The sequence below is a fragment of the Salminus brasiliensis genome, chromosome 5 (assembly GCF_030463535.1).
Source record: "Salminus brasiliensis chromosome 5, fSalBra1.hap2, whole genome shotgun sequence".
NCBI classification, from domain to species: domain Eukaryota; kingdom Metazoa; phylum Chordata; class Actinopteri; order Characiformes; family Bryconidae; genus Salminus; species Salminus brasiliensis.
In genome coordinates, this window is record NC_132882.1 from 17,739,750 (window position 1) to 17,752,235 (window position 12,486).

Here is a 12,486-nt window from a genome sequence, read left to right on the forward strand (position 1 = left end):
TTTAAATGATAAACACAATTTTATTTACTATCCAAAAAGGCAAGTAAAGGTATGTTGTACTATGTAAAATAGATGATGTTATACAGTGTGGTAAAACCTCTCTGAATGACTTTCCTTAGATCTTACCTTTAGATTTCCCATGTGAACTATATTACTATATAACTGCACAAAAACAAAAAAACACTCTACAACTGAATAAATTACCTAAATATATAAGAAGGACTTAAAACATGACAAATGTATATATCCCATTTTATTCTCTTATGTTGTGCTTTGGCACAGTCAATGAAATAAATGCCACAATATCACAGTAAACAAGTAATTCTGCCCCAACCGGAAGATATAATGAAGCTAGATTCCTGGGCTGTCTACTGGCAGCCCTGAGCTGAATTGCAATGAATCAGATTACCGGATGCCGCAAGTGGACCCCGACATTAGCTTACACAATTGTCACATATTCATGTAGGACAGCAAAACATTATAAATATGCTTTTACCCATTCTCTGATTGGCACACATTAAATGAAAAGTGGGATAGATTTTACAGTCAGTGGGACACATAGCAATGTGTAATACAAGTGTACATTTAGTTTCACAAAATAAACTATATGCCATCAGTTCTGCAGTCTGATGATGACTCTTTGTAGAAGAGTGTTGAGGCTGTGCAGAGGTTTGAGGTTTTGCTTGCTGATATTGCTCCGTGGGTACAACTGGAAAGCCTTTTGACAAGTATATTCTACCTGCCTAGCAACGAAGACACATATTAACCTATAGCAACATCTAACAGGTTTTTTTTTGTTGCCAGATTTAAAATTGTACTCAAACAATTCACTTGTGGTTAAAGCACACATTCTCAGATTCTAATGGTTTAATGTATGTTTTTATGCATTTTAGATTTGCCATGTAGAAATTGCAGCACTATCTATACATATTTGACCAACAGTGAAAGCAGACTCCACAGGTGCCTAAAGCCCTAGAATAAGACTAGACGCTGAAAGCTCTATAATGCTGTAATTTAGTTACCATCTGTTTTAAAAAAGTGCACTTTGAACACATGTGAATTGTTTAAATGTACGAAATGTGGTGAACAGAGACAAAATATACAAACATTATGGAGGGCAAGTTTTGTTTCTCAAAAATCACTAGTATATAACAGCACTGTGAAAACCAATTACAGTTAATTACAGTTGGCCCGGATGGTATTTTACAAGCTTATACTTGTTGGTGTTTTTTTGTACTCAAATACCATAATATAAAAAATACTTAATTTATTTAATATTCTCATTGAATCATTATCCACAATGTTTAAGTATGTTTGTTACTGTGGGACAGAATACATCCAGTAGACAGAAACAATTATAAGTTTACACTGATGATGATGGTGATAGCGCAAATGAACTGAAATCAGTCATGAACATGAACAATGTTTTTTGCCTGCTCGGCATAATGTGTAAAGTCTGCAGTCTTTTCACAGACAATGATCATATTGACGTGTCCAAGACGATTCATCAAACAAATCATGCCTTCATCATCTATCAGCTCTTTTATCACTTCATCAGTTTATCTCATCATCTGAAAATTGTCTTCACACTGGTGATGGTCTCAGACATTTAGCTGGTATAGCTTGAGCTGCCACATTGAAACAAGTGCAGTTTGATTTATTTTGAGGCAAGTTGACAATGATGCCCAGCATAAACTGATGATGCATTAAACCCGGTGTAATTATTTTATGTATAACATTTTCCCTGTATTATCACACCTGTTCTATATAAAGACTCTTGAGGATGAATCGTTCTGTAGTGTATTTTACAACTGTTGTGACTTAAGAAAAAGACAAACCATTCACAAACGTATTCAGTAGTAAATAGTAGGTTTATAACAATATACTCACCCCGAGACTTGATTAGAATCATGCTTTTGGGTTCATGATTCAACGGTAGATCTGTGAGGTGCATGACATTACCATGCTGATATGGATTGCTGATTATTTGCAAACTTACTGAAATTTACTGTAATGGCATAAGAAAAAAGAATTCTAGCAGGGGTGTAACAACACACTCAACCTAAGACTTGATTAGATTAATGACTGGGTGGGTTGCTGACTGTTTGCAAACTTTGGTGTTTAAGCAATGCAGTTAAATACATATGCATATAATTAGTAGAACGCCTACTCTATGTTTCAGTGTTTCTATGCATTGTTACAATCCTGCTAAAATGCTTAATGAATACCAGCATAATGAACAAAAATAAATGTACAAAAACTTATAATTATAATGATGTGTACAGTAGACAATAGCTCATAGGTACAACCTGACAATGTCACTTTGTGCTCTAGATGACTATCACAAGGCTTATAGACAGGGGTCAACCGGTTGACAAGAGCCAGCGTGAACTGAGACATCCAGAGGCGCAGTTTAAGATACAGATAACTTGAGAGCCACATAAGAGCAAAGCTTTGGAGCAGTGGAGGCTAGGTCCTTTATTCTATGTGTTTCTACAAGCATCTTGTGACTGGCCTCATGACAACCATGATGTTAAAAAAAGAGAACAGCTAAAAAGCAACAGACAGTGGTGCTTCAACTGACTGCTCTTAGCAGGGTGGTAGAGACTGCTGACCACTGCAAAGTAGGGATGAGGCTGATTTGCAGCACGGCAGATCACTGATACAGTTACATTATGGTGACCCTTTCTGGGGACACATGGGCTGCAGGCCTTTCGTGGTCAGCGTACCGCTGGCTGCTCTCACATCCGCGGCGGATCCTCTTCAGCCTCCAGGCCACGCAAGGCAGCAGCAATACACCTTTTCCTACGATCACTGTTACAGGCAGCACAAGGGCCAGCACAAAGCTGGGTGGCAAGTAGAAACGATAGGCTTCCTCTTCAAAAGCCCGCTTCCAGCCAAACAGCAACGCGTGGAATGTAGCAATAAGCAGGGCAATGTAGCCAAGAGTAGACTACAAAGAGCAAAAATAAAAAAATAAATTATCTGTAATATCTGAACACATGAGAAAGCTCTGATTACGGCTATTATATTTATTTTATTTTTATTTATTTTTAATTATACAGTAGCCAATTATATGTATTATACAATTATATATAATTAATTATAAATATAATAAATTAGTTATATTTAATTTACATAGTGATTTTCAGTGGTGAAAGATTATACCAACATGATTTACTATAGATCACTGTGCTGCTGGTTAGAAAATTAAACAGGCAGAAAAAAATAGTATTTAACATCATTCTGCCATTTTCCCAAAGTTTTCCAGCATTCCCTTGGACATTTTCTGGCTGTATCCATGTAGAATTGGACAGTTTGGAATACTAGGCACAACTTGTGTGCTACTTCACGGACTCCTCTCACATAAATACTGAAAATGCCTGCTGGCCAGGAAGTGTGTGGCGAGGGTTGTAATATACAACTTTTAATATATTCATTTTTATAAAGCACTGCATAATCAACACAAACACACAATCTACATACTAAGCTAAAACACTTTGAATCATTGTTCCATTTCCAAAGGATGATTTCATTCTGACATTGACCATTTCTAGGAATTAAACAAAAGGTTTAGTCCAAAAAGCACTACAACTGGTGCGTCATCTCATGTGACTCCTCTGATATTAATAATGAACACGGCAGCTCTTAGAGGAGTGGTGGATTAACCCCATAATGTTTGTTCTAATCTGAATAATAAGAAAAATACTGAGACCTTGGAAGACATTGTCGTTTGATTAACAAGATTTTGCTCTTGTATATATCTGAATGAATTTTTAAAAATATATATATAACAAAAAAAATTAATTTATGAGAACATAAAAAAAATTTGCTAATTTCAGTGTCACGTCTCACTCGTGAGTAAGACACACTCTAAAAAAATTATTCTCAAGTCCATAAATGATTGCTTATTAAAATGAAAAGACTTTTTAATCTTGCTTAATTAAAAGAATATGTGCAGCCCAATATTTTGTGTTTGTAACCAAATATGTTATATATATTTTATATATATTTTAAATATTTAAGACCTTTTGAAAGACCATGTGACCAAGTGGTGTTGGCGCGAAGAAGAAAAAGTTCGGACCACATGCATAACATCTGAAGGAAGTATTGGGTAGGTAAGAGCACAATGACTGAAGTGAGACGTTTTTGAGTTTGAACATTTCATATATAGCGGTTAACTGTGTGTTCTCACGAGTGGAGCTGAAGTCTTTGAAAAAGTTCAAAAACAGTTCAAAAGCTCAAACTCATAAAGTTTAATATACCTAACTAAAACTGCATTTTGTTCCAAAAAGCAACATTAACGGCTTTTAGTCTTTTTTGAGGCTTCGTCTCAAATCCCTCTCTCTTCTCTGTGCAGTGCACTTTGTAGATCATAACATAGCAGCATATATACCCAAAGAGTGCATATGTCTTATCTACATTAGTTTATAATCTACATTCAGCTAGCCAACTCTCTATTTAACACCGTGGCACTACTCGGCTTCAACAGACATTTAGGAGGGCTCCGTAGTAAAATCAAATACTAGTATTTATTGGTGTAAGGGTATATACAGTATATTCACCCCATACAATCCTGTTACACTCCTACAGTTTAATAAAAAGGACATATCCAAACCCACTACTTACCAAGTTTGTGTCTACTTATGAACCGAACACAAATCACTTCTTTATTTTCTTAAAAGCATTAAGGCTGTCTTCGTTGCTGTGCCTTTAAGACTGATAAATGTAAATGGTCTCTGTTCTGATTGGATGCCCTGTGTTATGCCTCATTCAAAAAGCAGCTCAGGCTGAAACACTACTTAGAATTTCAGGGTAAATAGGCAGAGCTAAGCTGCTGTAGGCTAAAAAGGTGTAAATGTGTTAGTATATTTATGTACATATGTACAAATGATTATTTTTCTGTATTAGAACTGTACAAATATGTATTCAGATTAGAAGGGGTAACCATGAAACACTCTAGCAGAGGACTAGCGAGTTTCCATAGAGAAATTCTGTATGTGTTTTTCTCTCCTTCCCGAGTGGACACTTGCGTAACATAGCTGTGATGAATCATTTTAGCTTGGCCAGTATGAGCTTTTACTCTCAGTCATCTTTCTTACCTGGATAAAGCTGAACTCTCTCCAGTTGAGGGCGCTGTGTACTGATGGAATGGAAGTTACAGCCAAAATGGAGAGAAGTCCGAGACTCATTATTCCAAAAGACACATACATCTCCACTCTCCACACCTCCTCCTCGTTCCATGAGTTTTCAATATTAGCATGTACCTGTGCAGAAGGGCAGAGAGAATAAGAGACTTTCTGTTTTGTCGTCAAAGACTGTATAGTGTATCTTAGAGGGAAACAAAGGAAAACAGGAGGAAACTAGGAAACTAGTAGGAGCGTCTGTAAAGCTGAATGTAACCTGCAGTAGTAGTAGAAGTCAGGTCAGACTGATGATCTGTCCCGAGGATGGCAAAGACAGAGAGAGACTGTAACATGAGGCTTTAGGCTGAGCAGGAGGAAGTCCAAACCTATTAAGAAACTTCCCTTTAGGCTTCTAATTTTAAATACACTGAAAAATATGCTTTGGTCTGTTATGGTCTGCCGAATAATCAAGCCAAATAAAGCCTTTTTGAGTCCTCTGTCATTGGCTGATGCCTGCACTTACAAGGCCAATAATCAACAAAATGCCTACAGGCACAGCTGCAAGCAGCCCTGTCAGTCTGGCTGCTGTGGAGCGATGTTAGCACTCCCCCTTGTGTCCATTTCGCCATTTTACAGGCTGATGTCAATGGATGCTGTTGAAAAGTGCGTACATCTTTCCAAGCTTAATATATTTAACTGGCCTCTCTTAATAACATACAATGTTAACTGTCTGTATAATTCTGTGTTATATCTGCACACTGGAGCCTAGTTTAGCTCCTGCTGTATAGTCTACATGACAATAAAGTTCACTTTGACTTTAAAAGAAAAAAAAAATTAGACTGATTCTGGTCATTTGGTGAGAAAACATGAATATTGTTATTTGAGTATTATAATGTTAGCAAGCCTTTAACCAGCTGAAGTAGTCAGATAGTGTTAGCTTACAGGGCTCAAATTAGAGCTGGGCAATACAACAATATTTTATCATTTTGTGATAAATTTTGTTATTGTGATACCAATATACTTTTCTAGGCATATTATATAATATATACTCTAAGCATATTAAGGATATTGTTAGTGCTTAATAAACACTAATCAACTACAGGTTTCATTCCTAACAGTGTAATTAGACTGGTTTAATCAGATGAAGTACAGCAGATGTTGAATAAAAAGCACTGTATTCAGTACGGGAGAATGTATGAAAAGTAGTTTATAAAAATCTGTTACTACTAATGTATTCTGTCTATGATTACATGTATCATGATAAATATTATGTATCGTGAAAAATGTTGTGATATAGTATTTTTACCATATCGCCCAGCCCTAGCTCAAATAACTGTTCTCCCTCTGCTCAACAATCTGCTAAAACAAGTGAGTCCAGAATGTCTCATTATAGAAACTGCTACTAAAATAATATTCAATATTAATTAGCAGCACATCTTATCTAAAATATGTGGCTGTATCATTTACACAAACACAGCAATCAGATCAGCATCGACTGACACTCAGCATTAAAGGACTCAAGATCAGATTGGAAGAATAACCTGATCTGAAAATCATCATCATGCCCCACTTGGCACAACTAAACTTAGAAAACATTCCACTTCTCTCTCTCACACACACACACACACACACACACACACATCCACAGACCTGCTGATAGGCCATGTTGAGTAGCAGATATCTCTCAGATCTCCTCATGGGCAGGCAGAGGCTGTAGAGCACGTGAATGCAGGCAAAGAAGAAGCTCAGCAGGCCCAGCTGCTTTCTGCTAAGCAACCAGCCCTCCAGCCAGTGGGGGAAGCGTCTATACTTAGTCCCATACAAGAGCTGGTGTGCAGCGGCGAGCTGGCCTGCTAAATACACCAGTGCCAGTAGGGTTATAGCCACCACAGGCAGTGTCCTGTTGACCAACTCCAGAGGGATCTTATAAAAGAAGCTTTGCTTGTTCTTCATGTACGGATGGATAATGTCCCGAACAAAAGAGTAAGCGAAGAAGAAGATGGACAGGGCAACAGCAGTCAGGACCGGACCTTTCCAGTCCGAGAATAAACGTAACGGCATGTTCTCAATTTCCTTGGCTGAGGACAGAGTGCCCATGTCCACTGGGATAAAACCGAGCTGCCTGGCCACCTCAATGACCTGCTGCCTCGCCTCCACGGAATTACTGCAGATATACACCTGCCGCACAGAATTACAACAAGAATTCATCATTAAAAGGAGCAGATTTATTTCCAGTAGCAGATAAAAGCCATGAATGCCTTCCACTTTACATATATCTGGGAGTGAAAAAGCTCTCAGTGGATCCTCAAACAATGAAATCAAATTAATTCATGCCTTACATATTTCAGATATTAAACCAGGGGAAGAAGAGCACACAGAGACTGCAGCTTTTAATGGCCTTTGCAATATATCTTCTTAAAAATCTGGTTGTTTTTTCACCTTTTGGGGAATTAAAAGTCTCCAAAGCAAGCAGAGTAGAGCCTTTAAAGTGACAGCCTGCTAAGCTGCCTGCCTTTACTACAAAGCAATTTATTCAAATCTAGACTGGAAGTACAGTGATATAAGGAAACAACAACATTCCCAGAAGTCTCTGCCCATACTACTGACATTAGTACGCTACAGGAGAAACTTATTCACTGTTTTTGTCCCATGTTGTTCAGTATACTGTCAGTGACACAAAACCTATTAGTGGTGCATGAATCAATGCGGTGTACTTTTTACCGTAATAAAGAAACAGCTGAAAGCTGAAAGTTGAACAGGTCTGAATGACTAATTGTTAAAATTAAAAGCCATACTGATATGTGATTTGCCTGGAGGGTGCTGACAGCATTCCTGCATCTGATCCTAGCATGTTACAGGGTGGAAAGTCAATACATTGGCAAAACTTGTTATTATTAACACCTACAAAATTCTATTTTTCTAATTTAACAAGTGACCCATTGGTTATTGTCTAAGGAGCTGAAGAAGTAACAATGGGTAATATCTACAGCTAAGTTATCTAAGCTCTTGGCCAACAAGTGGAGTGGTAAACTCAATAATCAACCCCAAACTCCACATATGAGAACAGCCAATGGCTCATAAATGCTGGATGCTTTTCTTTAATTGGCTCAGTGGTTACATGTGGTTACAAGTGTACAATCACAAATTGTCATCTACAAGTGCAACATCTGCCAACATGGCCAGGTCAGGCCGTCCTAGCAAGTTCAGTTCAACAGCTTGTCACTGGATCTACAGGTAGCTCCTGCTACAGTTGAAGTCAAAGTACAGGATCTACAAGGAGGAAGTACAAGGAGGAAACCCTTTCTGTCGAAAAAAAAATTAAAATAAATAAAATATCAGAGCAAGACTTCTAACGGCTAAACTGGAGTTATTTCAGCCAAGGGTGAAAATACCAGCAATTAGGACACAACTTCTTTTTGTTATTACTTTTTACAAAATACATTTCTTCAGTTCTATTGGTTTGGTTGTATTATCTCAATTTCTTAATACTGTTTAAATGAAGATCAAATGTCTATATGTTTAAATATATTAAAAAAGGCAAAGTTTTAATGAGGTGACCTAACTTTTTCAAATGGCTGTATAATATTATATATTATGCATAACTTTTATTTTAAAAAATATATAGAAATATGTCTTTTTCCCAACCAGTAAGTAGAACGCTGTATGTGCTTCATGGAAATTATAAACCACTCAGCCATGACATGACGTGAAGTGAATATTGTTGATTTTCTCCCTACAATTGAACCAGTTAAGGGATAGGATCCACATATAAGGCAGCAAATGAACAGTCAGTTCTTGAGCACATAACAGATAGTAAATATATAACTAAAATGACTTATCACACCGCTTCTTACAGTCTTACCTGCCGACTGGCATCTTTGGGGCCTGACTGCATAGCCCAAGCCGAGATGACATTAAAGCCTTTGACCACAACGGATTCTGGAAAAAGGGATGCGAGGTACTCTGCATTAGATTCTGGGTATTGGTTCAACCTCCTGTTGTTACTGACATCTACCAAGACCTTGCCAGCCAGCAGGTGCTTAATGTCCCAGAGAGAAGGGTAGTGCTCTCTGCGGATGGCCAGGAAAACCGTGGAGGCCTTTCCCACTGCATCTTCATGGTGGGTCACATCCACCACATGAGGAAAGAATTCAGCTGCCCGCTTGGGCTGGCGACTGCCCACCACCACATGAAAGCCACTTCTGAGCAGGCGGATTGCTAAACACTTAGAAAAGTCTCCTGAGCCGATGATGGTCACTGTAGGCTTGCAGGCTCCTTCCCTGGGCCCATTCTTCAGTCCGTTGGGTAAAAAGGAGGCTTTGGTGGCAGCAGGGCTTCCACCCATCAAGGAAATGGAGTCCATTTTCAGGTCCAGTGCTCCTGATCTTGATTCCTAGAAACTAAAAGGACATATCTAATTAAAGATGTGCAGTTATTATATAAGTGACTGCAGAGGAGCAGTACCATCTAATACAATTAGATCTAATATCTAATAGGCTATAATCATTTAAGTTTAAGCTTTTATAAAATTAAATGAATAAAGACGAAAAACAAGCTCTATTGTGTTTTATCAAAACAAATTATTTGCATCACTCTGCTTCATTTTGTTTTTGTTTTACAAAATAAAATTAAAAAAATGGATTTAGCCATTGATTTATTAAGGCGGTGTATTAGAAAACAACAGGTTCTTTATATTGCAATATATAGTGATATATTGCAATTTTTTTAATCAAATGTTTGAAAAATATTAGTAGTATAAAAAGCACGCAAATATATACACATAATCTGAGTAAAGCAGCAGGAACCTCAATAGACTTCAACTAGTTCAAAGTTCTGCAGCCAGGGTCCTTACTAAAACTAAAACATTTGACCATATCAGTCCAGTTTTATCAGCACTTCATTGGCTCCCAGTTAAATTCCGTATTGAATACAAAATTCTTCTATTAACATACAATGCCCTACATGGCCTCGCTCCTGAGTACCTGCGAGATCTTATTACATATTATGAACCATCAGGAATACCCGTGCTCCCGTGTCTGTGTTACCTTCTGGCTCTCACTTTTAACTAAGCTGTTGTAGTCAGACTTGCCGGGGTCGTCAAACACACTCTGATACTGTTCAAAATTCTCTGCTCTCTATAAATCCATTCAGAACTAACTCTGTCTCTTTACCTTCTCTGAGTAAATGGTCACCTATTCATCCAGCCCAACCTCTACCTGCATCAAACCAGCTGCCACCTACCCAAAGATCTTATAACACTGCTTTCTAGTAGGGATGCACTAATCCAGTTTTTTCAGTTCTGATACTGATACATAAACTTTGCATATCGATCAATACTCACTCCAATACCATTGCTGAATTAATAAACTGTATACCTCACCATGTGGGAGAGATGTAAGGCATCAGGACTGACTTAACATTACTTTATGCAATATAACAAATTAACTTATAGATATAAATGTACTAAATTGCCATTTGTCCTTTATTGTCATTTATTTGCACATTTAGTGTTGTCTCACACCAAGCATTTCAATTGAAAGGCTCTGTTCCATGGATCGGCCTAATTATCCGATTCCCTAAACATCTAATTTCGTTAATATCGGGAGCGATATCCTACTTTCTAGTTGTCAGCCTTTAAACACAACAAAAAATAAACTACTGTCAGCCACCAATCTTTGCAATTATACTATTAATTGCAAGTTAATACTCTTTTTGAGAATGAATGCAGTATTGCAAAACATATTATCGCAATCCGTCAATATATATATAATATATAACTTAACCGTTTTGAAGTGATCAAGCGTTGTAATGCCAACACACATCACTATTTTGTCCTGACGTAAGTACCTCATCCCTTTCTGCTTTATATAATAGTGCCCATCATAACCAACGTCAAACACAGGCCGATTCTAAGTTTGCTCAACTTTTTTTTTTTAAAGATTTTTAACTACATTACATACATACTCAGAATGACTTAGTATTGGTAATCAGTATGCAATTGGGACACACCATATTGGTTGACACAACCTGTGATGGCATGCAATCAAAATCACAGACTTCTCAAATGTCAAATTGTAGATTAAGGTGGAGCAATCTTCAAACAGAAAGCACCCTCCCCTGCAAAATGCCCCACATGAGGCTAATTCCCCCTGTTTTGGAGGCGGTTTATTACAACTACTTCCATCAAATGAATTCAGCAATAATAGAAAGCTGTTTGAGATGCCTATAGTAACTGTTAATTTCATAGGGCTCACATAAAAAAAAATATATAAGGTGAATTGTCTCTTGAAGTAATCCTGAAAACAGCGTCGATCACGCCAGACCTGTTACACGACACAGCTGTGAGTCAGATGTGTTGCAGACCCGTTAGGCTGTGAGGAGCTCTACAGGTCCGCAGAAGTCGAGTAAGCCATATTGTAATAATTCTGCTCTACAATACCTGCTGTCCTTTCTCTCACAGCACACACACGGAGACCCCCGCAGCAGAAGAGGCTGCAGGCTGTAAAACAGCATGGATTCCCGCAGAAGACGACCACTCAGGAATATCAGCAGTGTCCTGTGAGAGCTGCGGGAGGGAGACCTGGCAATGTCATCGGCGGAACTCTGCATAAACGACGAGAGAAGCGTCTGAAACGTGTGCGGCAACCTCGAATACTGGCGAGACGAGGCCCCGTGTTGTAAAACCCGTCAAATGATCAAATGTCTGAAGTGTGTTTCTGTGTACCTGTCATAGGCGCTTGTCGCAGATGGAGCTGCTCTCCTCCCTCCCTCCGGGTGCAGGATCCGCCGCTCTGCTGCTGCTGCTGCTGCTGCTGCTGGAACACGGAGCGGAAGCGACACGAGCCAGCAGAGCGCCGCCTCTCGGCCGGGGAGCGCCACTGCGGTGAAGCTGCGGACAGTAGATGACCTGTTTCTGCTGTGGGATAGACTGGACCTTCCCTCATAACAGCTACGTGTTTTCAAAAAGTCAGTGCGAAACTCCAAACAATAAAACAAAGAACTTTTACATAATCTTACAAAAAAGGATATGGATATACAGAGCAAAAAGTGTATTAATTTCATAAAATACAATATACTTTAATAAAGAGCAAATAATACAAGATAATATTTCAATATTGGTACAAATAACACTAGCTAACATGTCTGTCATGATTACCACTAATCATATTTCTATATTAACTATATTACTACCAATAATATAATAATATACTTCAACAATATTACCACTGATAATACTTCCATAATCATTACATGGCCAATGATAATACTTACTATAATACTATAATAATATCACTAATTATATGTTTGTTGTGATTACCACTAATAATATACCATGTTTATATAATATTTATATTACTAC

At 38.0% G+C, this 12,486-nt stretch overlaps 1 protein-coding gene across 3 annotated transcripts; it reads right to left on the minus strand.

Moving 5' to 3' along the window:
- Positions 1–238: 238 nt before the first annotated feature.
- Positions 239–12,196, minus strand: LOC140556128 (metalloreductase STEAP2-like). Of its 3 annotated transcripts, none has more exons than XM_072679686.1 (6): positions 11,851–12,196; positions 11,566–11,691; positions 8,989–9,526; positions 6,777–7,304; positions 5,103–5,267; positions 239–2,953 (listed from the first exon to the last, which is right to left on the minus strand). In XM_072679686.1, the coding sequence occupies exons 3-6, from the start codon at positions 9,487–9,489 to the stop codon at positions 2,669–2,671; spliced, it is 1,479 nt and encodes a 492-aa protein (XP_072535787.1). In that variant the 5' UTR covers positions 9,490–9,526; positions 11,566–11,691; positions 11,851–12,196; the 3' UTR covers positions 239–2,668. The 3 variants fall into 3 exon arrangements, with proteins under 3 accessions (XP_072535787.1, XP_072535786.1, XP_072535788.1); XM_072679685.1 differs by having other exon boundaries at positions 11,566–11,729; XM_072679687.1 differs by lacking the exon at positions 11,566–11,691.
- Positions 12,197–12,486: the final 290 nt, after the last annotated feature.

Excerpts from the sequence above, each read along its gene's own strand:
- LOC140556128 (XM_072679687.1), bottom strand. The coding sequence starts at position 9,489 with ATGGACTCCATTTCCTTGATGGGTGGAAGCCCTGCTGCCACCAAAGCC. Across the intron at positions 7,305-8,988 it reads CCAAAGATGCCAGTCGGCAG|GTGTATATCTGCAGTAATTC; the intron begins GTAAGACTGTAA and ends TCTGTGCGGCAG. Across the intron at positions 5,268-6,776 it reads TCAACATGGCCTATCAGCAG|GTACATGCTAATATTGAAAA; the intron begins GTCTGTGGATGT and ends CCTTCTGCACAG.